The sequence below is a fragment of the Trichosurus vulpecula genome, chromosome 3 (assembly GCF_011100635.1).
Source record: "Trichosurus vulpecula isolate mTriVul1 chromosome 3, mTriVul1.pri, whole genome shotgun sequence".
In the NCBI taxonomy this organism is placed as follows: domain Eukaryota; kingdom Metazoa; phylum Chordata; class Mammalia; order Diprotodontia; family Phalangeridae; genus Trichosurus; species Trichosurus vulpecula.
This window is the reverse complement of record NC_050575.1, coordinates 209,723,470-209,745,611: the sequence shown is the minus strand read 5'-3', so window position 1 is coordinate 209,745,611 and position 22,142 is coordinate 209,723,470. Positions and strand designations below refer to the sequence as shown.

General features: G+C 39.5%; 2 protein-coding genes across 3 annotated transcripts in view; one reads left to right on the top strand and one right to left on the bottom strand.

Annotated features, from left to right (window-relative positions):
* Positions 1 to 18,987, bottom strand: part of HADHB (hydroxyacyl-CoA dehydrogenase trifunctional multienzyme complex subunit beta) — a 42,077-nt gene extending 23,090 nt beyond the window's left edge. Inside the window, exons 1-6 of one of the 2 annotated variants that reach the window (XM_036749560.1) lie at positions 18,805 to 18,987; positions 10,132 to 10,206; positions 9,984 to 10,025; positions 6,254 to 6,353; positions 3,446 to 3,490; positions 813 to 912 (exon numbers count right to left, since the gene is read on the bottom strand). In XM_036749560.1, coding sequence (XP_036605455.1) covers positions 813 to 912; positions 3,446 to 3,490; positions 6,254 to 6,353; positions 9,984 to 10,025; positions 10,132 to 10,198 — 354 coding nt within the window. In that variant the 5' untranslated portion in view covers positions 10,199 to 10,206; positions 18,805 to 18,987. Of the gene's footprint in view, positions 1 to 812; positions 913 to 3,445; positions 3,491 to 6,253; positions 6,354 to 9,983; positions 10,026 to 10,131; positions 10,207 to 18,063; positions 18,262 to 18,804 lie in introns of those variants that run through there. The other variant, XM_036749559.1, reaches the window with a different exon arrangement.
* HADHA (hydroxyacyl-CoA dehydrogenase trifunctional multienzyme complex subunit alpha) overlaps positions 18,231 to 22,142 on the top strand; it is a 69,287-nt gene continuing 65,375 nt past the window's right edge. The window contains exon 1 of the mRNA XM_036749558.1: positions 18,231 to 18,601. Within this exon, the coding sequence (XP_036605453.1) occupies positions 18,535 to 18,601 (67 nt within the window). The 5' untranslated portion in view covers positions 18,231 to 18,534. The remainder of the gene's footprint in view (positions 18,602 to 22,142) is intronic.

Genomic DNA, 22,142 nt, shown 5'->3' with positions numbered 1-22,142 from the left:
GGTCCCTCTATGCCCATACTTTACAAAGTTTTTGGCATAAATGGGTACCATACTTTTGTCAAAGGCTTTTTCTGCAAATATTGAGATAAACATGTAGTTTTAGAATTTTTTATTTTAATATGATTAACTATATTAATCATTTTCCTTATGTTGAACCCTCCTTGAGTCCTTGGTATAAATTCAACTTGGTCAGGATGAATGATTTCTTGGATGAATCACTATAATCTGTCTGAAAGGTTTTTATTTACAATTCTGAATCAGTATTCATTAAGAGTATCAGTCTACAGTTCTGTGCTTTATCCTTCCCTGCTTTAGGTATGTGGACTATATTTGTCTCATGGAAGGTATAAGATATGGTGCTTTCTTTCTCAATTTTGATAATAATGAGCATTGGAACTAATTGTTCTTTAAAATTTTGACAGAATTCTCTAGTGAATCCATCAGGACCAGGATATATTTTCTTTGATAGTTCCCTTACAGGTAGTTCTATTTCTTTTTCTCAGATTGGATTATGCAAAATCTCTATTTGGTGTTCTATTAGTTTGGGTGTTTTATATTTTTGAATATCCATTGAAAGTTGCATGTCACCTCTATCTCCTTCCTTGCTCAGGTTTTGTTAGAACAGTATCGTGGTCCAGAGTATCAATATGTATTAGGGATTTTAAGAATCAAAATTACTATTTAATACTTGACACCATTTTATTTTCAAGTTAAATAAATAAATAACCTTTTTAAAATATGAAAACAGCCAAGTGAAAATCGTGTTTATTGTCCTATGGGATTTATTAGCTATACAGCTTTGTTTTACCTACCTCTCGAGCAACATTGCTTGTCTTCACTTCCTGGATAACTGTACCATAGACAATATAATCAACACTGTCCTTTGGGATGCTGGTTCGATGTAACAAGCCCCTGAAAAAGAAAAAAAAAACCAGAAATGTGTGTTCTATTCTTGAAGTAATCTTTAGCTCAAACATATGAATAGAGAATACAGGACAGGGGGTACCAAGTGGCACTTTTCCCAAATGGGAAAAATTTCATGCTGAGATAATGTCTCTGATTCTGGGAAATGAGGGAGAATATTCTGGTGCTGGATAACATTTTGAACAAAATATTCAATAGAATAAAAATTCTGGGAACTAAGTATTTAAATGAAAACAACAATAAATACTACTAAGCAGTTAGTATATATTTGTAAAACTACAAATGGAAGTTTATTCCTAAATTTAAATAATAGCCACAAAAATTCTACTAGATTTCTCTGTCATACTAACTCAATACTAAAGGAAAGCATGTTGTTATGCACTGTTCCATAATCCAAAAGTACAAGTATTCCTTACTTAACAAAACAAGTGGAATGTTGAAAAGTGTTTGTAAACAGAATTTCTGATAACTACTGTTTTCCCAATGAATGCTCACAGAAACTGGAGATCTATTTACTGGTCTCAGATGTCATGCTATAACTTTTTTTTTTTGAGGTGATCAGGGTTAAGTGAGTTTCCCATAGTCACAGAGCCAGTAAGTGTCTGAGGCCACATTTGAACTCAGGTCCTAATGACTCCAGGGCAGTGCTCTATCTACTGTACCACTCAGCTGCCCTATGCTGTAACTCTTAAGAATAAATCAACCTTTTATATTCATCCAAGTGAAAAAGGTTAACTTCCCAACAGTACTACTGAGAATTATTTATGTATGTGAATGATTTCTACCTGCCTACTCTTTGATTATTTATAACTCTTGGTCATAATGAATATTTTGTTTAAACTAAGTAAAAATCAAAGTTACAATTCTTTTTATACTCATTAGATCACCAGACAACTTAGAGTAACTCCTTGATCTCTCTGGGTTTCTTGGCTTATAGGTAGAAATATATATGATGCATGTGATATTTATTGGGATATATTTATATACACCTAAATTATACATATTAAAACTAATAAATGCTATTAGAATTCAGAGAAGGGAGAAGTCACATTGGGTTGAAATGTTCACAAAAAGACACATGAAGGAGATGGCACTTATACTAGTTTTTGAAAAGTTAATATCTGTACAGTCTGTTAAAGTTTCTATAACCACAATAATTCTTCCTACTGTTTACAAGATACACAATTATCTAGAAACATTATCAGATTAGCAAATATGTGTTTTATTCGAACGTTCTCATTTGGAGGGAATACTGTTCCCATCGTAGTACCTCATGCTTGGTATCTTTATTACTTCAAGCCAATTCAAGAATATTAAGAATCTACTTTGTAAACACAATGAAGGGGAGTTTGTTGAACCTCACAAAAGGCAGTTATGTATAAGATCTTCAGCTTCCTGAGTTACCTCTAGTGTAGGGAGAGTTATGCACTCCTGCTAGTTCCTGGAGCACAACATTGGTTATAACACAACTGACATATAGAGAAGGACAGTATGGAATAATTCCCCTATCCACACAAACATTTCTGTGAGTTCTGCGTGAGAGTTTATTTACATTAAATTTGCAACTTAATTTCTCAAGTGAAAAATAACAGAATATCCTAGAAGCCTATTGTTTTATTATTCTCTTTTTCAATTCAATTAAAGCAATTTATTAATTAAGCAATTATTATACAATGGGAATGTAAGGATAAAAACAAAATAGTTCCTGCCCTCAAGGAGCTTATTATCTCACTGAGGTGTAGGGAATGAACAGAGAATATGACATCTGCACTGACAGGGAGAGGACAGAGAATATAACATAACCAAGGATAAGTCAATACAAAGTGACTTGAGGGAGAGAGCACTAACCATGGGGATTAGGAAAAGCTTTTCAGAGGAGGTAGCATTAGGGAGCCAAGGATACTAAGAGGTGGAGAGGAGGGAAGAAAGACATCTAGGCATGGGGAACAGATATGCAAAGGCATGGAGTCTGGGATAGAATGTCGAATGCAAGGAACAACAAAAGGGAGGAATATGAAATAAGTTTGGAAAGATAAGCCATATATAGACTATACGAGGCTTTAAATGCCAAAGTGAACAGGGTGAACTTTATTCTACAGCTAATAGGTCTCTGAGCATTTGTGAGCAGGGTAGTGACATAGTTGGACCTGTGCTTAAGGAAGATTATTTTGGTAGCTCTATGGATAAAAGACTGGAAAGGGGAAAGACTAGAAGCAGGGAGACCAATTAGGAAGCTACTGCTAGAGTCTAGTCAAAAGGCAACAAGAATTGGAAATAGGGTAGCAGCCGTGAGTAGTGAAGAGGAAGGAGCAGGATGTTGTGAAGGAAAAATCAAAAGACTTTTGAAATGTATTGCACAGAAACGGAAGAACTGACTTTTTAGATATGGTAATTTAAAAACTATACTATATACATGGCATTCTTATTAAAGGGCCAAAGCAAAATGTCAAGATTGGAAATGAGAGGGAAGGAAGGAAGGAAGTATGGATGAATGATGAAAGAACGAAGAGGCTGTACTTACTTAAGTGCTGCTCTGGCCAAATCATGTGGCATCAGATCTTTGTATCTGGGGAAAATAAAATGCACCAATTCAACACCAAGGAGATCAAGAAGAGAGCTCACATTTATACAACCCTTTCCATTTTACCAAGCCTTCTTACCCAACCCTGTGAGGTAGGAACCATATGTATTATTTATCTTCATTTTACCACTGAGGAAACTGGAGTGAAGTGATGTAGTAAGTTAAGCTCCAGGAAAACTTCAACTGCTACTGAACACTTATATAAAGAATTAAAAAAAATGCTGCTGTATGCAGTGCCTTCTCCCACCTCCCTCTGCCCCAGGATGCCTCTGCCCTAGATCCTGCTCTCCTAATGGTTGGTCCCTGGCCAGGACCACCATTTCATGAGGATTGCTAGTCATGTTAATTTCATTCCATCTCTTTACCAGCAGCCCTGCCTCCAAACAAGGACCCACCTCCCTTTTCCAGCTTTCCTTGATGATTTGTCTTCCCCTATCAGAATGTAAGCTCCTTGAGTGGATGGGGCTGTCTTGTTCTTGTATTTTATACAGCCTAGGCACAGTGCCTGGCACAAGGTAAGCACATAATAAATGTATTTTCTATCACTATTATTAAGCATGAAATACAAAAATTTCTCTAAGGGTAGTAAGGCTCTGTGTTTATTTAAGCCAACATTTCCTACTATAAGTTTGTAATGGGAGACTCAATGCCAATGAATTTCTTGAAATCACTCTTTGGATCAGACAGCAACCAATAACTCTATAACTTCTAAAGCTAAACTCATCCCTTCATTCTTAGTCATAGAATAATTTGACAAACACTTAAGTGTTCCAGTGTTAAAATGCCAAAACTATTTGTCCATTGAGAATTGTTAACCTTTATTGCTCTATTCCACACACACACACACACACACACACACACACAGGTTTATCAATTCATCCTCTCTTTGGTTTTCTTAAGTCTATTTCTAAAAGCTTCTGTTGGACAATTCTCTACCTCTATTTTGGATCTAGCCTTCTCAATAACCAATCACTTGCACTGAATGGGAGGCAAGCAGGAAAAGAAGCCAATATATTTTATTCTGATCCTTATATTACCTCCGGGGGTGGGGTGGGTGGGGTAAGGGCTGCATAAATAACTTTACTCTGGTAAAGTCTGTGAAATTCTCAAACCCCTATCTTTGATATGTGCATTTGGAACACTTGTTATTTCAAGCAAAATATAGTAAAGGAGGCAGTTCTTCCCCTAATCCTAGCCTCCAGTCTGCAGCTGATCTCTCACAGAAGGTGTTAAAGAGGTGTTAAACTGAAGTCTATTCCCTGATCCCTTTATCAGATGAAAACACCTCGGGATGGGGAAAAAAAAACAATTTCATTGGCGAAAATAAATTAGCTACTCACTCCCCTGGGAATTTTAAATAGCTAAGCTTTGAAGAAGCAGTCAAAGCTTGGAGCAGTCATAGAGTGAGACCCTATGCAGAGGTAGTAGAAGAGGAGAGAATTTCTCTCTCTTCTCCCCCACCACCTCCCATTAGTGAAGGTATCTAGCAGTGGAGAATTAGATACTTAATTAACTCATCCTTCAATTCTTCCTCAAACAAGGACTTGAACTAAATTATGAAATAAAAGTCTAAACTAATTTGCTGAAACCAAAGCCAATCGCAAGCAAATACTAACTTTTGGTGAACCTCGAATTGAACCAAAGTTTAAAAAAGCTACTACCTGGCCGGCCTACTACCTGAAGTCAGTGAACCATTTCAACAAAACCTATCTTGGCATATATTTCTTATGAAGGGATAATTCCTGAGAATGCTCTCCCTACTATCCAGAGGCCCAGGGCTGAAAGAAAAAAACCTACCTCTCGCCAGGGTTGTATCAGAGTTCGTGCCAGTACAAGGTAGTAATTGTTGCTAGAAATTATTCTTCCAAGAACTTAGCGTGATGTTAAACACAGTGCTTACATGGCTACACTAAATGCTATCGCTCAGATACAATTTAGGTCAAATAGGCTTCCACGGGCTACCCTAGAAACTTTAACTACTAGTTACAACATTGTTTCTAAAGGAAAATGAGGTCAACATTCCCAACTTTCAACATCTCACAGCTTATAACACAAGACACTTAGAAAACAGGGACTTCTTACTCCTGCCCCAAAAGCAGAAGAAAACCTGATAAATTACTCTCTTAACTGAATCTGAACAGAGTTGTATTCGCTTAGCTCTCTTCTGCTCTCCGCAGATTTTTATGTGCTCCCTTCTGACCTAACTAGGCTTCTTTTATTGAAAAGGAGTAGAATCAGCAAGGTGGACAATCACTTGACTCAATACAATCCAGCCAAATGCCATGGGTGTAGAGCTAGAGTGAGCTAGATAAGCAAAGGTTCAGAACATCTCTGAATTGCCCCTAATGACCAAAAACTCCAGGGAGCCTGGGACGGTCTTTGCCCACGATGCCCCTGGAGCCACCTTGAGTCCAAGATCAGTGCCCCAAACTAATCTGGTATCTTCACAGCTGTTTAGACAGCCAAGGGTGAGGTTCCATGACCTAAGGGCTCTCTCTGTTGAAACCAGAATAATCTTAGACCTGAAGTGAGCCAAAGTGCTACTTAATTTGCTACATTTCACTCTGGCTTCCAACATTCTGAAAGATTTCTGTCACAGGTGACCTATAGAATGTCAGAATCCTTTTCTTTCTAAGCTATTTGAGAATTACTTTGCCCTGTTCAAAATGAAGACATCAGTCCACCACTAGTAGCAACCACTTGTGGCTGTCTTAGAGAAAGGAAGTAACACACAAGTTTCATACTTACGAAGTGCCAGACAGCAAAAAGGGAATGCGCACACCATCCACCACCACAACATTCCTTACATTAGGCTTGGTTAAGGTCTTCTTACTTTGGGTTTGTACAGCTTTAAGAAAAAGTTCAACAATTAACTAAAAAACAAATTAACAGTTTCCCAAGAATTCTGAATAGTAATCCGGGAATTAATCATTCAACAAGCATTTATTAAGCACATATTATGTGCCAAGACATTCTAACAGGTACAAGAGATACAAAGACAAAAGGGAAATAGACCCAACCCTCGAAGAATCTACATTCCATCTAGAGCAGGGGTGGGGAGCCTGAGGTCTTGAGGCCTCAAGTGGCTCTATAGATCCTCAAGTTTGGCCCTTTGACTGAATCCAAATTGTTCTTTGAAGTTTGGATTTAGTCAAAGGGCTGCACTTGAGGATCTAGAGGGCTACATGTGGCTTTGAGGCTGCAGGTTCTCCACCCCTGGTCTAGGGAGACAACATATAAGTATACATGACACAGACACAAGGAAATTATTTTTTGGTAGGGGTAGGGATGGGGGGTGGGAGGAAAAGGCAATTAAATGGCACCTGAGCCGAGTTGTAAAAACAGCTCAAAATGATTCTAAGAGTTGAAGGTAAAGAAGGAGAAAATCCCAAGAGATGATAGGCAAAAGCAAGGAGATGATAGAGTTATGAGGAACATCAAAAAGATCAGTGTGGCTGAACTGCAGAATGGGCAACTCAATCAATCAATCAACATTTATTAAGACCTACCACATGCCAAATACTATGGTAGGGATAGAAGTACAATGAATGAAAAAAGAAGCATAAGGAGTATAATGCTGAAAAGGTAGATTAGGGCCAGGTTGCAAAGGGCTTAACTGTCAAACACAAGTTTAAATTTGATCCTAGAAATAATTGGATTTCACTGGAGTTTAAGTAGAGGCAGGGCCTTCTTGCCTTTTTGTATGTCTATCCCCCAGCATGCAGTACAGTGCCTGCCACATAGCAGGTGTATGATAAATGTTTATTGACTGTTGATTAACTAAAATTGTAGCCTAGGAAATTGGCTTAAATACTTATAGCTGTATTTATAATAATTCTAAATAAAATTCAATGCTGAGGAATGGAAACCTAGCTAATACCAGCAGGCAGGTATTCTTGCTGGGAGATGGAGATGTTTATTTTTATTCAGTGTTCTACTTATCTACTTATAAAGCAATCTATTCCCACCCTTTCTATTAGAATGCTATTGTTGGCTTTTTTTTTTCCAATTTTTATTGATAGCTTCCAGTTATATCCCCTTCATTTCCAAATGTATCTTTCTCCCCTCCCTAGTGTATCATCCTTGGAGACAAAGGATATAGGAAAGGGAGAAAAAAACAGATCAATTCCATGTTTCACATGCAGAGGCTCCTCCTCTACAAAGAAGGAATGAAGGTGGAGAAGGCGTTGCGATTGTCTATAAATCTCTGTGTGTGCTAACGTGGCTGAAAAGTCTGACAAGAGTCCAGAAGGCCACACTGGGATGTATATGCACAAACTGCACTTTGGTTTTTGGTGGGGGCCATTATTTGCAAAAGCCTAGGATTCTTTCTGGCTCTGTCTCAGACAGATATTCAAATGATAAGATCATTGTAAAGTTGTTGCAATGAAATAGAAATCAGAATCTAAGGGTCAATATAAAAAGAGATCACTGAATGTTCCCTTAGGAATGTGAGTCAGGAGATCCCAATTTCAACTTTAGCCTACTTTCTCTACTGACCCTAGGATAAAGTTCAGCCTCCTCTACAGTCTTTCCAGGCTAATTGCCCACTGCTTACTCAACCCTTATACTCTCACTCACCCTCCAGTCAAATTGACTCTCTAGCATGCCTGCAATGCTCTCTGTCTTTACCTTATTACATCTTAGAACTACTTTGCTGTTGTTTAGTAGTTTTTCAGTCATGTCCAACGCTTCATGATCCCTTTTGGGGTTTTCTTGGCAAAGGTACTAGAGACGTTTGCCATTTCCTTCTGCAGCTCATTTTACAGATGAGGAAACTGAGGCAAATAGGATCAAGTGACTTGCCCAGGTTCACACAGCTAGTAAGTGTCTGAAGCTCTACTTGAGCTTAGATCTTCCTGACTCCTGGCCCAGTACTCCATCCACTGTGCCACCTAGCTGCCCCCTTAGAACTACTGGTTCTCTTCAAATAAGGCTCAGATCCAGAGCCACTCCCTACTGGAGATCCTTGTTAATTGGTCCAATTTGTTATCACTCAACCCTGAGATTACACTGTATTTATTGGTATTTCCTTATTTATGTTACAGTAGAATGGAAAGACCCTGATGATATGGATTGTTTCCTCTTTGTGTATTCCCCCACCCCCCAGCAATCAAACACAAAGGGTACTTAATAAACATCTGACGAATGGAAACTGAACTGAATAACAACAGGCATACTACCGGGAAGGAAAGCACTTTGCAAACTTCAAATTTCTATATACATGTGAATTATTATTATTACAACTCAAATTAAGGATTGCGGAGAGACCAGACAAGTCACTTAACCCCTCTCAGACTATAATTTATAGATGGGCTATGCCTATAGAGGGGCTCCCACACTGACAAAATGGCAGGACCTTGACATGGTGGAATAACTTAAATGAAACCTAAGAAATCTAGTCCAACCTCCTTGTTTTTACAGCGGAGGAAACAGGAACCCAGAGAGTTAAAGTGACTTGACTAATGTCACACAAATCTCTGTCTTATTAAAAAAGACATGTAACTGGGAAATACCATTAGCAATATTAATAACTGGCATTCATATAGAATTGCAAGGTTTGTAAAATGCCTCATACGCATTATTACTAGGAAGGCAAATTCAAGATAGTAGATAGGGCAGAGCAAGGAAATGAAGAAAAGTAGAAAAAACACTGGCTCTGGAGTCCAAGGACACAGGGCTGTAAGTTAATCACTGTCCTCTCTGAAGTGATTTCCTCATCTGTAAAAATGAGGGTCTTTAAGGGCCCTTCCAGCTCCAAATCTATGATTATAAGATTTATGAAATCAACTAATATCACTATAATTCTACCTTCAATAAGAAACCTTCAGATGATTAAATTTGGCTTTTTAGGTATCTCACTATTTGTAAGGGGGTATTCTGAATGTGGGACATGAGTATTCCAGTAACTAGGCAAACATATTTCCTGACAAAAAAAAAAGCCAGTTTTTAGGTATAAATCAGGCTCATATAAGGTCTGAGTGGTATAAACCAATTACATCAGGGCTTGGCCACAGGTGGACAGATCAGTTGGCCATCAAGGTTCCAGACATTGGACCATGAGGATACCCTCAAAATGCTTTAGTATGGGGTACTGAAAAGAGCACTGGACTTGGAGTCTTTAGACCTGGGTTCAAGACCTGGGCCTGCCAATGGGCAAGTCATCTTGGCTCTGAGGCTTAGCTTCTATCAAATGGGGATAATACTTCACTGCCACCCACAAGGTTGTTGTGTAAGGAGGGTGTTTTATAAAGTATTAAATGCCATAGTAATGGAAGCTCTTGTTATAAGACAAATCAGACTTCCCCCTTTTCATCATAATACAACTGAACACAGTTAGATAATATATATGCACAACTAACTAATAACTATTTGATGATTTTTTTCACAGAGGTATGATGATAAATCAACTGCCCCTCCCCAACCCATTTTATTCTTCGATATTTAGAATCCCCAAGAGGCATGCAAATGACTATACCTGTTGACAACGGTTGGGAGGAACAGCTCAGTGGTCTTACAGCTGAAACACAAAGTAATTACAAATTTACTTTTTAAATGGAAAAATAGTTTATAATTTTTTAGATCTTAAGTTGTTTTTTTTTAAGAGAAATAAAAATGTAATTTACAGAATTTGGTGGCCCAGTTCGATGTCACGGGCAGATTTCTGAAAGTTCGAGTCACTACGGAAATCATTTTGAAGTCTAAAAAAAAAAAGAAAGAAAGAAATTAAAAGATCACTTAAATTACCTGCATGTTTTATAGCTAGCTCTATAAAATGCAATGCTTGTGTAACATTTTAAAGCCAATTTATTACTTAATAAATGGCAAAATATTCTCCCTTCTAAGGCCAGGATGAACTTCTGGGCATGGTCTGAGTTAGAGACTATTCCTTCCAACTCTAGCTGAATATGAAGGCAATCTTCATTTTTAGAAGCTCCTATTTTGTAGCTTTTCAAACCTGGAAGAAATCATAAGATGGGGCAGTACTAATCAGGGCTTAATGTACCCATTAGACATTTTAAAGTATGCAAACAAAAGAAGAGGTTCTAAATTTATTTAGAGGCTTTTAGCGGGGTATCAAGAGATTCTTCAGGCAGGCACAGAAGAAATAGGATGGAAGACGAAGGTGAAAGGTGAAGAACCTTAACAAGACCGGTGATTTCACTGGTATAGGGAACTTGTGATGAGGAAACTCTCTCGGCCAATGCAGATCAGTACCTGCTCCCTAACTGAAGGTCTTAGGGAAAGTGTCTTCTCCAGGAATACACAACCATTGTATGTCAGGGGCCCCACTGGAAGCCAGCTCTTTTGATTTGGGCCTGCTCTTTATGTATGTCTTGCTGCCATGCTGGTAGAGAAAGGTTGAGGAAAAAAGACAGGTAGAGTAGGTGTGGGGGTAAAGATCCCCGTACAAGCATAAATCTAAAATTTATAAAACATTCTTAATTCTCCTGTGATCTAGCTCTATAATCCCTGATGCCACAGATTGGCTACCATCTTAATCATGCCCAGCCTTTTATTTCCATTAATTAGGAGTTGTCTCTGCTATAGGAACATTTGTGTACACTTTATAACGGAAGTCAATGAAACATTGCTTCCTGTAAGAGGCACAAAGCAAACATTGCACATATATTTGCTGATTTATTCCATATCGTTCAAAGGATTACCTAAAGTAAACTGAAAAGAACCCAAGAACAATTAGTCTCCTACTCCTGGGAGAAAAGACAGTCATCTCTTAGAAAGATGGTGCATTTTTGGTTGGTTTTTTTTTTTGTATTTTTTTTCTAGATAAAAGCTATGCCACTTATCATTAGCACTCAAAATAACTATTTTAAATTCCCTATGCCTCTCCCCTACCACAACAAACTCTAGTTTTGCACACAAACTCTATTTAGGTTGTGGTCAATAGGGTCTTTCTTTAAAACCAAGAAAATTAACTATTCCTTAATATTACAAAGTACCCTAATAAAATAAGGTCATTTACCTATCTGAGAAAGCTTCTACTAACATCTTAAGGTTATGATTTCAAATGTAATAGATTTGAAAAAAATTTCCCTAACGCACTGGCTTTGCATTAGTACCAAATATCTATCAGTCTTTCCCTTTCTAAGTTCTTCTTTTCCCTCTTTCTCTCTTCCCTCTTCTTTTCCCTCCTTTCCTTCTCCTTTTCCCTCTATTTCCTGTATTAGGCAAGAAACATAATTTTCAGTTTATATCAAACTTCCACAAATTCCCATGAATTCATCCTTCTTACCCATATCCTGTTATAAATCCTCCATATGGCTCCAGCCCACATACTAACTAGAGGGATTTGTTTAAATCTCTGGATATTATGCACATTCGAATAGAATGAATGAGCTCCCCATCAGTGGCTCTTTTCCATAATGACTGGTCCATTTCCTTATCTCAAACATCTCTCCCCTCTCCAGTGCTATCTTTTCAGCCACAAGATACTGCTCTTCAGTTCTTCCACGGTAATAAAATGTAGTGTATTAATGTCTACTATGTAACTGTCAATTTCTCTTTGGGCAGAGGCTGTGAAATATTCCTTGACTCACAATAGACATTATAACCAGAATATTGGCTATGTTAAAAAGATGGATCTCTGTTTAAACTTAATGCTTGGAGGTCACTAACAGCATTTCCTAAAATGTAATCTAATCTGACCCATGTCCTTTCTCTTATTCAATTCACCCCAATACCATTTTCATATTCAAAGCCTAAGATACAGATATTGATAGGTCAGCTCTATAGGTTGCCCTTCTAAATGCTTATTGTAATCTGGATAACAGGCACTCTTCTTCTACTTGGTATTTCCTACATGAATAATTATGTGAAACTCTTTTGAATGATTAAGGATTTTATTTAGAAGATTTTGTACTATTCTAGAGGCTTGACACAACCCACCTCACCATCTACAACACAAGTTGTTTGTGTCACAGAGCTCTTGGGAAATCTTCTCAGAACATTCTTAAATGTATAAAGTATAAAGGATAACAAAGGAAACCAATTATATTGAAATACAAATGTCAAAATATATTTTTAAATTAAACAAGATTATCTCTCTCCTCCCCTACCCCCATTCTTTGAAGGAAGCACTTGGGTTCCCAGGTATGATATGGAATACTTGAGATTTTTTCATAATTTGATTTGTTTTGCTGAATTTTTCCCCCTCTTCTTCCCCTGGCCCCCTTTTTAGATTTTTTGATATAAAGGATAGCTCTCCAAGAAGGGAAAGGGAAAATCTAGATAAGAACAATATATTTTTAAAAAGTAAAAAGATACAGCCTACAATTTGTGAAAGCTTGCCTGTTCTTTTTTCATATTTTCATCAAGAATGTCTTTAATATATATATATATGTAGATTGTTTTCAAAGATTTTTTAATGATACAGAAGTAGGTATACAAACACACACACACATATAGCTTAGTAATATTTTCTCAGTCACCTTTTTCAGTAATAAGGTCTGACTTTTTTCTAAGCATTTGGTATCTTCATCTCTTTCAAATATCTTGAGAATCGGTCTCTCAATGCCATTAAAATTATGGTTCTCCTCTGTGTGTGCTTAACTTGTTCTTTGTTTTCTTTGGTATCATTTCTACTTCTTTAAATAGCATATTGGTACAAAGTACCAATAAGTACCAATCTGGTGGCTCCATGTCAAAGAAAAAGTAGTTTTGTTAAAGAGATTGTGACAATATTACCCACCTGATTTTTAATTTTTTGGTATTTACTCTCCTAGTTTCATCCTCAAATGTCTTCAGGATGATCTAGATTAATTGGGTTTCTGGTCAAACTTTCTATAAATTCATGTGATCCTCCACTACTTGTCCCAAAACATTCCACAATTCTACTCCAGAAATTTTTACAAATGAATTTATATTCTAAACTGGAAAACTGTAGGCTGCCTTATCTTTCCACACAGCAAGGAAATTAAGTATCTGCAGGCTAAGGACTTTATTTACCTACTAAACTTCCTTGAGGCAATATGGTGCCAGCAGCTTGGAACACTGGGCTTAAAGTAGAGAAGACCTGGGCTCACATCCCACCTCAGACACTTACAAGGGATGTAAGACCCTAAAAAAAAATCACAACCTCTTCAGGCCTCAAGCAACCCCCTAAGATGTATCTACCAAAATTATAGAGGGGTGGTCAAATTGGTCAAAGGAGTTCCTTATAAAAAGGAAAATCACAGGGATTAAACCTCTTTAGGATATGGTGGTGTTGATAGTAATAGTTTCTTACCTATTACCCATTTTTTAGCACCAATAGGTCATTTAAAGAGGTAATAATAATCAGCATGTATATAATGTCCTCTATGTGTCAGGCATAATTAAATGCTTTACAAATATTATCTCATTTGAGCCTCAAAACAACCCTGCAAGGTAGATGCCAGCATTACCTCCAGCTTATATCAAAGGAAACTGAGGCAAACAGAGGTTAAGTGACTTGCCCAAGGTCATACAGCTAATACCTGTCTGAGACTAGGTGTGAACTCAGATTTTCTGACTCTAGACCCACTACCCTATACACTGCACCACTTTGCTGCACATGGTTGCAGTTGTTTTAATTGTTTGTAGTACTTTATTTTTATTCTTCATTCTAAAGTGCTATTTCTTTTTCATGTTTGCTCCAATAGTTCTATGGTTAGATGACATACAATTGATTCAGAAATGATTCTCATATGGGTAAGCAGTTTCCTCTCTGTTAATGTAATAGTTAATTTCATGTTTTGTGATATTATTCAGTCCTTGTCATTTCCAGTGGCTCCCAAATCTACTGTTGAAGAAAATATTTATGAAATATAAGCATGAGACACCTGTGTAGTCTACAAGTCACTGGACTCTTGATCCTTAAGTGTAAGCCACATTTTTCAGCATTTCTGGCATTATCCACTATGCCTGTTTTCACATTGAAATCACTAAGTATGAAAATATATGTTGATTTACTTTGAAGGGCAAGCTTCTTGGGCAAGTCACTTAACCCTGTTTGCCTCAGTTTCCTCATCTGTAAAATGAGCTCTAAAAGGAAATGGTAAACAACTCCAATGTCTTTGACAAGAAAACCCCAAATAGGGTTACAAAGGGTCAAAGGACTGACTGAACAACAAAAGAAGTTAAGTCCCAGGAGGACTGGCAGGTCAGTTTTTTGTTTGTTTATTAAAAATTTTCTTATCTCTGCATTCTTACCCTGGCATATAGTTGGTGCTTAATGCTAGTTGAATCAATCAACTTAATTTCTACCACTTCAATTTATAATCTTAGAGAGTTGCCTGAGAACACAGAAGGGATATCACTTGCCCCAGGTCGCCTGGCCAATATATGTCAATAGGAACGTCTGATCCCAGGGCTTCCTAACTCCGAGGTTTGCTCTCTATCTAGGTTTGCTATGCTGCCTCTAGTTTATAATCTAGGCAAACAAAATTTGGTTAAGGCCTTGTAAAGCACACTTTAAGTAACGCTGCTTCTAGCCATTCTTTTCCAAAAAGAGGGGTGAAAGCAGATGGAAGAGGGATGGAAACTGGACTTCAGAAATTCTCCTTTAGAGTGTTTTTTCAAAGCCTGATGAACAATGTATTCCCCATAGAGGTGGTCTGGAAACCAAGAAAAATGGCACTGCCTGACCTCATCATCAACCAAAATTTACAGATATAATAAACAATGTATGTCACTGACAATAATAGTAATAGCTAAAATTTACATGGCAGTTTAATCTCACTTAATTCTCAGAACGAACTTGTGAGATAAGTATATGAAAAGTAGATTTTCTTGTTTTATAGATGAAGAAATTGAGGCTGAATGAAGTTAAGTGACTTTCCAAGGGTCATCTAGCTACTAAGATCTGAGGTAGAATTCATATTGAAGTCTTACTGATCCTAAATTATGCTCTCTATCCAATATGCCAACTGCCTCTCAATATAACGGAGGAGATAGGGCATGTATGTATATAGGAAAGTAAATAAGTAACCGTAAGGCAGCATGCACTACCAAACAAGACTCGGGAGAGGGAGACATCAGTATGAGGTTTAGAGTAGTCCAGGAAAGCTTTCTGAAGTTTTGGCTTCAGGCCAGATCAGTGTGTAGGCTTCATGAAGTCAGGGGCTCAGACTTCTGTAAGTTTTGTACCTCTCCAAAGCAGACAGCCCAGCGCTCTACAGATAGTAAACATTTAACAAATGTTTATTTTTAATTATTTCCATATCCCTTCCTGTGCCTTCTTCCTCACCTTTGCTCATGAATATCCATTGCTCCCTTCTGGACCCTGCTCAAGTGCCACTTCCTACATACAGGAGGCTTTTCCTTATCCCACAGCTATTATACACTCCCGCCTCCCCCCACCCAAGTCCAACTCCAGCCCATTACTCTGTATTTAGATGGTATATATTCTGTATTTACCTAACTGTACAACTGTTGTTTTTCCCCAGTAGATTTTAAGCTCCCTGAGAGTAGAAACTTTTCATTGTTATCTCTATATGCCCAGTTCTTAACAAAAGTTTATTGAGTTAAGTAGTCCTTGCTTTGTCCCATACTAAGTTTCATGATCTCAGGTAACACTCGGCCTCTGAGAACCTCACCTTCACAGATTCATAGAATCTCAGAATTTACCTGAGAGGTTTAGGCTAACCTGTACCCAAGCAAGTCAAATGCAATGACAAACTGTCATCCGATCTACCTGAAGATGTCTAGCAATGGGAAACTCATTACCTCTTCCGGCATCTCATTTCACTTTCGGCCTATATCCTTGGAAGGTGTTTTATATATATATATATGCATATACATATGTATCTGTGTATATATGAATATTTACATACATATATGCATATATGTTATTTTTATTTTTTCCTCAATTCCATATAAACACAAATTTAACATTCATTTTTAAAAATTTTGAGTTCCAAATCCTTTCCCTCCCTCCCTTTTCCCCACCTTGTGAAGGCAAGCAATTTGATATAGGTTATACATGTTCAGTCATGCAAAATATTTCCCCATCAGCCAAAGAAGTTCTGTATTGAGTTTAAACTTATCTTAGCAACTTTTACCCATTACTTCCAGGTTTCAACTCCCAGGTCTTCAATAAGACAACCCTTCAAATTACTTGACTCTCAAGTATTTAAAAAAAAAGACTAGATAGTCCAAATTCCTTCAATTCATCCCTGGATGGTATTGTTTCCAAGAGCATCATCATATGGGTCAAGCTATGGACAAAGCTCCAGCCCGTCAATTTCCTTCCTAAAATTCATCAAATATATGTTGTTTGCCTATTGGGTTATGAAACTGAAGTATTTGCACCAGATGTACAATCCATCAAATTTGGGTACCAGCTCTGCCTACTAGGGGAGAGTGCTCTAAAGATAAAACTTCAAAGAAAAAAAGATAGAATGAGAGATTATCTAGTCCAATCTCTTTATTTTATAAACGAGGAAACTGAGGCCCCTGGAGGCAAAATGACTTGCCCAGGACTCTATCCTACCTCACCTGCATCTACTAACATACCAAAAAGTGTTTTAGGACCATATAAATAGAAGAAGTAACTGCTTCCTCTCATTTCCTCTTCCTTTTCTAGAAACCTCCAACCACTTTTTTTTCCTGATCCTACTTTACATCTCCTCTCCTCCCTCCAAATCCCAGAACCAGCTATTTACAGGGCCAAGCCCCATTCTGCGGGCTCCTCTCTCATTCGGTCTTTGGCGGTCACAAGGCAGGCAGCACTCATTGCGGACTACTCTAAGTCTAAGGCACACAAACTTATCACTCCGAGAGTCTATCATCCCTCTCTAAGTCTCTACGGCTGAAGCAAGCAAATGACGCTTGGGCTCAACTGGTGACTCCGATCTACCCAATTACTAAATGCTTTTGAAAAGGAAAAAAAAAAAAGCCAGCAACAGCTGATCAAAAACAGGCTCAGGCCAACTTCTGGGATTTTCATCTGCGTTCTAAAAGGCGCTGGACCTAGAAGCCCAGAGATATGGGTTCGATTCCCCTATCTGACGCTGACAACTATTGGCTCTGGGCCCTACTTTCAACATATGTGTCGAAGAACACAAAGTTAATTTACATAGAGAAATAAGTAAATAGTAATAGTCGTGAAGTCTACCCCCACGGAGCTGCCTGGAGGAAAGTGCTTAGTAAAATTCAGTGTGTGCTGAGGCTTTCTAGAATTTGGACAAGAGAGGCTGGAGCAAAGATTGGAACCGGAAGGGCCGTCGCGAAGGGTCACTAGTCCAATCCCTTCGTTTTACAGTTGGGCAAACCGAGGCCAGGAGAGGCGAAGTCCAATCCCCTTATTTTACATATTCGTAAACCGAGGCCGAGCGCGGTTAAGTCCAACCTCTTCATTTTACAAATGGGAAAGCTGAGGCTCGGAGAGCGAAAACGGCTCTCCCGCGATCACGAGTCACCCTATTATTGTGCCCCAGTCCCATCCACCTGTCCACACCCCGATGATCGCGAATCAGGGAAGGCCGGGCCGGGGGCCGAGCCAGGACTGGGGGGCAGCGGTGAAGGAAGAGACCCGAGTCTGATGGGTTCGGGGGCAAGCGCAATCCCTCCTAGCTCACCTCAGCTCTTAGATTGTCCGACCTTCAGTGCGATAGCGACCCAGCGAACTAGAGCTGAACTTGACTGACAAGACGCCGCTGGCTATAAATGACCCCGCCCCTCCCGCCCCTCCTTCCCTCCATCGGTTCCGGTCCCGTACTTCTGTCCGACGCTCCCTCCCCCCTTCCTCCCTACCGCCGCGTACCCGTCCACGGGCTGTCCCGGCCTTCGCCTGACAGAAAGTCCCCGCAGCCCCGCCCCTATGCCGAGGGGCGTCTTTTGCCCTTGGGACTAGAAAGGGAGGCTCTTCCGCCCGCGTCCGCCTGAGCAGAGGGCAAGAGGTTCCTGCGGTAGCCTCGTCCCCCGCCTCAGTTCCCCTCCGGCAGTGTAAGGGGCAGGCCTGAGCAGGCAGAGTCCCTGGCACCAAGGCCCCCTGCTTCGCGGCTGCCCAGCTCCTCGCGCGAGCTCGCCTTCGCCCTCTCCCGTCCAAGATGGTGGCCTCCCGAGCAATTGGCAGCCTCAGCCGCCTGACGGCTTCCCGCGCCCGCCGCTTCACTGGTGAGGCCGCTGCTGGGAGTGCGGGGACAGGGAGGGAGCTGGCCGCCCAGAGCCCGGGGCGACCGAAGACCCCCAGGGAGGGGTGGGGAAGGTGGGGGGTGGGGGGAAGGTGCTGACCGCTTCCCTCGGACCCCGCCCCCGGGCGGGCTCCAGAGCAGAGCCAGCCTACAGCCCCCCGGGCGTCGGGGCCGGAGCGCGCCCACCTGTCTCACTGCGTGCCTAGCCCGCGGCGGCTCTCATTCCACTCCTCTTTGGGTCCTCCTTGCATCCAGAGAGTTGGAAGGGAACTCAGAGGTCACCTCATCCCCTGACCCTACCTCACCCCCTCCGCAGGAAGCTGCGGCCCCGGGAGGGGAAGCCACTTGGCCAAGGTCACGGGCAGAGTCAACGTTGGAGCCGACCCCTGACCCCAGACTCAGCGCTCTTTTCACTGCGATGCGCTCCTGGCCGATCCTTCCTTAATCCCTGCATTTCAGCTGTCAAAATGCCCCTTTCGTTTATTTCCACCCCTCTGTTGCCTTCTGGTGTCTAGCGTCTGGCTCTGAACTTGGGTTCAAACCCCACCTCTGACATTTTCTAGCTGATAGGGCAATGGGAAAGTTTTTTGAGCCTGCTGTGACTCGTCAATAAAAAGAGGAAAATAATAGGTACCATCTCCATGAATTAAATGAGATGATAATAATGTACTTAAAGTGCTTTGCAAACTTTAAAAATCTATGTGCATATTAGCTATTATTGTTTAAAGTACCCTTTCGCGAGAGTATGGTACAGAACTTCTTGTACTATCAAATTAGGTTGAAAATACCTCATGTGAGAAATAACTTTTGTCGAGTGGATAATGTTAGTTGGTTATAATTCCCAACTTGTTTTCAGGAATTAAACTTTTTGCAGCAGGTGGGACTTATGCTGGTATAGTGGCTAGGGAGCTGGACTTGAAAACTGTTTTAAAATCTGGCTTCTGACACACAACTAACTGTGTGACATTGGGTAAATCACTTAAACTTCTCAGTACACTAGGCCACTAAGACTGAGAGTTATCTGGCATTGGCAGAGAGGGTTTCCTATATTAATAAAATCACAGGTCCAGTCTCTACTGATGTTGCAGCAGTGAAGAGACTGTATAGTGGTGTAATGGGTGAAGGGCCAACTTTGGATTGCTTTGATTTCAGTTTAATTCACCACAGATTTTTATTTAGCTATTATATGCCAGGAACCAGAGTCAGGAAGACTAGGGTTCAAGTGTTAGTTCTGACTGCTCTAAGGCACCTCAATGAAGACTGTAAATTACAAGCAGGTAGCCAACGTGAATTGCATTATGTTGGAAGTTTCTGATGGAGTAGAGGAAAAAGCAGTTCTGACCCCCCCCCCCCCCAAAAAAAGGTCACTTTCTGGAGTAACTTGGCAGTAAAAGAATTAATGTGGGTGAAGTGACTTCTAAGTTGGAACTTGGGGGATTTTCTTTCCCAGTTTAACTTCATGTGACTCCTGTCGTCTTAGGAGGTTGAGCCCTGCTGTTTTATTCAACTTGTCTTCTAATAGTTATGTCATGCTAATGCATCAACAGGTGAGACTGTATAAATAAAAATTCAATTGGAACTCAAGTCTTAGGACTGCAGTGTTAGAGCATAGGAATCAGGTGATCTGAAGTCCAGTCAATTTTTACCACAGGGGTGATCTTGAGCCAATCTTTCTTTTTAAGTTTTTGGATTTTGTTTCTTCTATTCCAACTCTCCATTTTAGAGTTGCTCTCTGAGATCCTTTCCAGCTGGAACATTCTGTGATTCCATATTCTTTATCATTTAAAAATTGTTTTCATTTATGCTGATGTTAAGAGGCCTAGCATAGAATGAGTAGTATAGTAGATAAGATGCTTGTCCTGGAGTCAAGAAGATCCCAGTTTGAAACCTGTCTCATCACATCCTTACTAGCCGTTTGACTGGGCAAGTTTTTTACTAACCTTTCTCAGCCTCAGTTTCTTCATCTGTAAAATGAGGATGAGATGGGGACCTACTGCACAGCCTTTTGGGGAGGATAAAGTGAGATAATATATGTAAAATGCTTTGCATATTTTAAAGTTATATGTAAATTAACTCTTACTAAAAGTGGAGAGAGGGCTAGTGGTGGAGTTTGGAAGACCTGGGTTCAAGTCCTGTTTCTGTCACATACTTACTGTCTATGTGACCCTAAGCAAGTCACTTAACCTTTCACTGCTCCCAGGCAGATCTCTGAATTATAAATTACAGTTGAATTGATAAAAGTTTCCACATCTAGAGTTCACCACATAAATGAAATTAAGTGTCTAGGCCAAAAAAACCTGGGATTGTAATTACAGAAAAACATATACAAAAATTGCACAGAATAGGAAAGTAAGTATTGATTTCTTCCTGGGGAGTATCTACACCATTGAGATCATTAATCCAGTGTAATCATAAAATATTTTAAAGTTTTTAATATAGCCCCGGATTTTGACTAGTTGAAGTGATGGTGATTTTTTTTTCTGCCTTTGTGTATTGAATGTAACCTCTGCCTTAAGCTTCCTTGCACCCAAGCCTATCAGCCTATTTACATATAAATATATTAGGGACTAATGACTTTATGACCTTTGTGTAAATTTGCTGCTGAGTGGCTACCTAGTGAATCTGATCTAGCCAAAATTAACTTTGTAACACTGAAATCTTAACCCTTTATTTTCTGTAGCAATGAGATAAAAAGTTTTCACCTCACTCTAATAGCTTTCGAATTATGTAAGTGTTAAATGAATTAACATTGTTTTTGTAAGTTGGAGACGTTTTCCTGGCAGAATGGATATTTTTACTAGCCATCTTCCCTTTTAATTTAATTCCCCCCCGCCCACACACACACACACACACACACACTGTTTGCAGTTTCAATATAATCTATTCTTCTTTAGGAACCCTAGTTAGTTGAAGATATATGTAAGATATTTTCATAAGGCTTGGAGCTATTTATTTCGGTTTGCTGGCATGTTTAGAAAGTAGGGTAAAGGTTACTCTCTCAGTAGCTGGCAAACTGGAATGTAGGCCAAAGTTTATTGAAGCTGCTAGTTGCGAAATGACTTAAGTTAATTGGAAAATGGTACAATTTTTGTTGAAAAGAACCTGATAGTTTCTACTCTGTGATTTCAGTAGTTGACACTGGTTACATATATTATGTAACTAGTCTGGGAATCCCCTCTCAATACCATTCCACTTGCTGTTCCCCCACCTCCCATTTCAGATTGGCTTTCTGTGGAAGGCTTTTTTCCCATTTACTCCAAAACATTTTATAAATTAAAGTGGTTAAATTACAAGTGAGGAAATAAGTTTCGATTAGAAAGAAAAATAGATATTTCTTTAGAGCAACAAATGTTTCCTGTTCAACCGTGGTAAATGTAAAAAGTTCTGTTTTGCTTCTGCTTGGCCCTTATGTGGTTTGGTAGAATGCCTTTAAAAGTTCATTTGAAGGGCAGCTAGATGACCCAGTGGATAGACTTGGACTCAGACATTTGCTATCTTGGGGGCAGCATGGTGGTGAAGTAAAT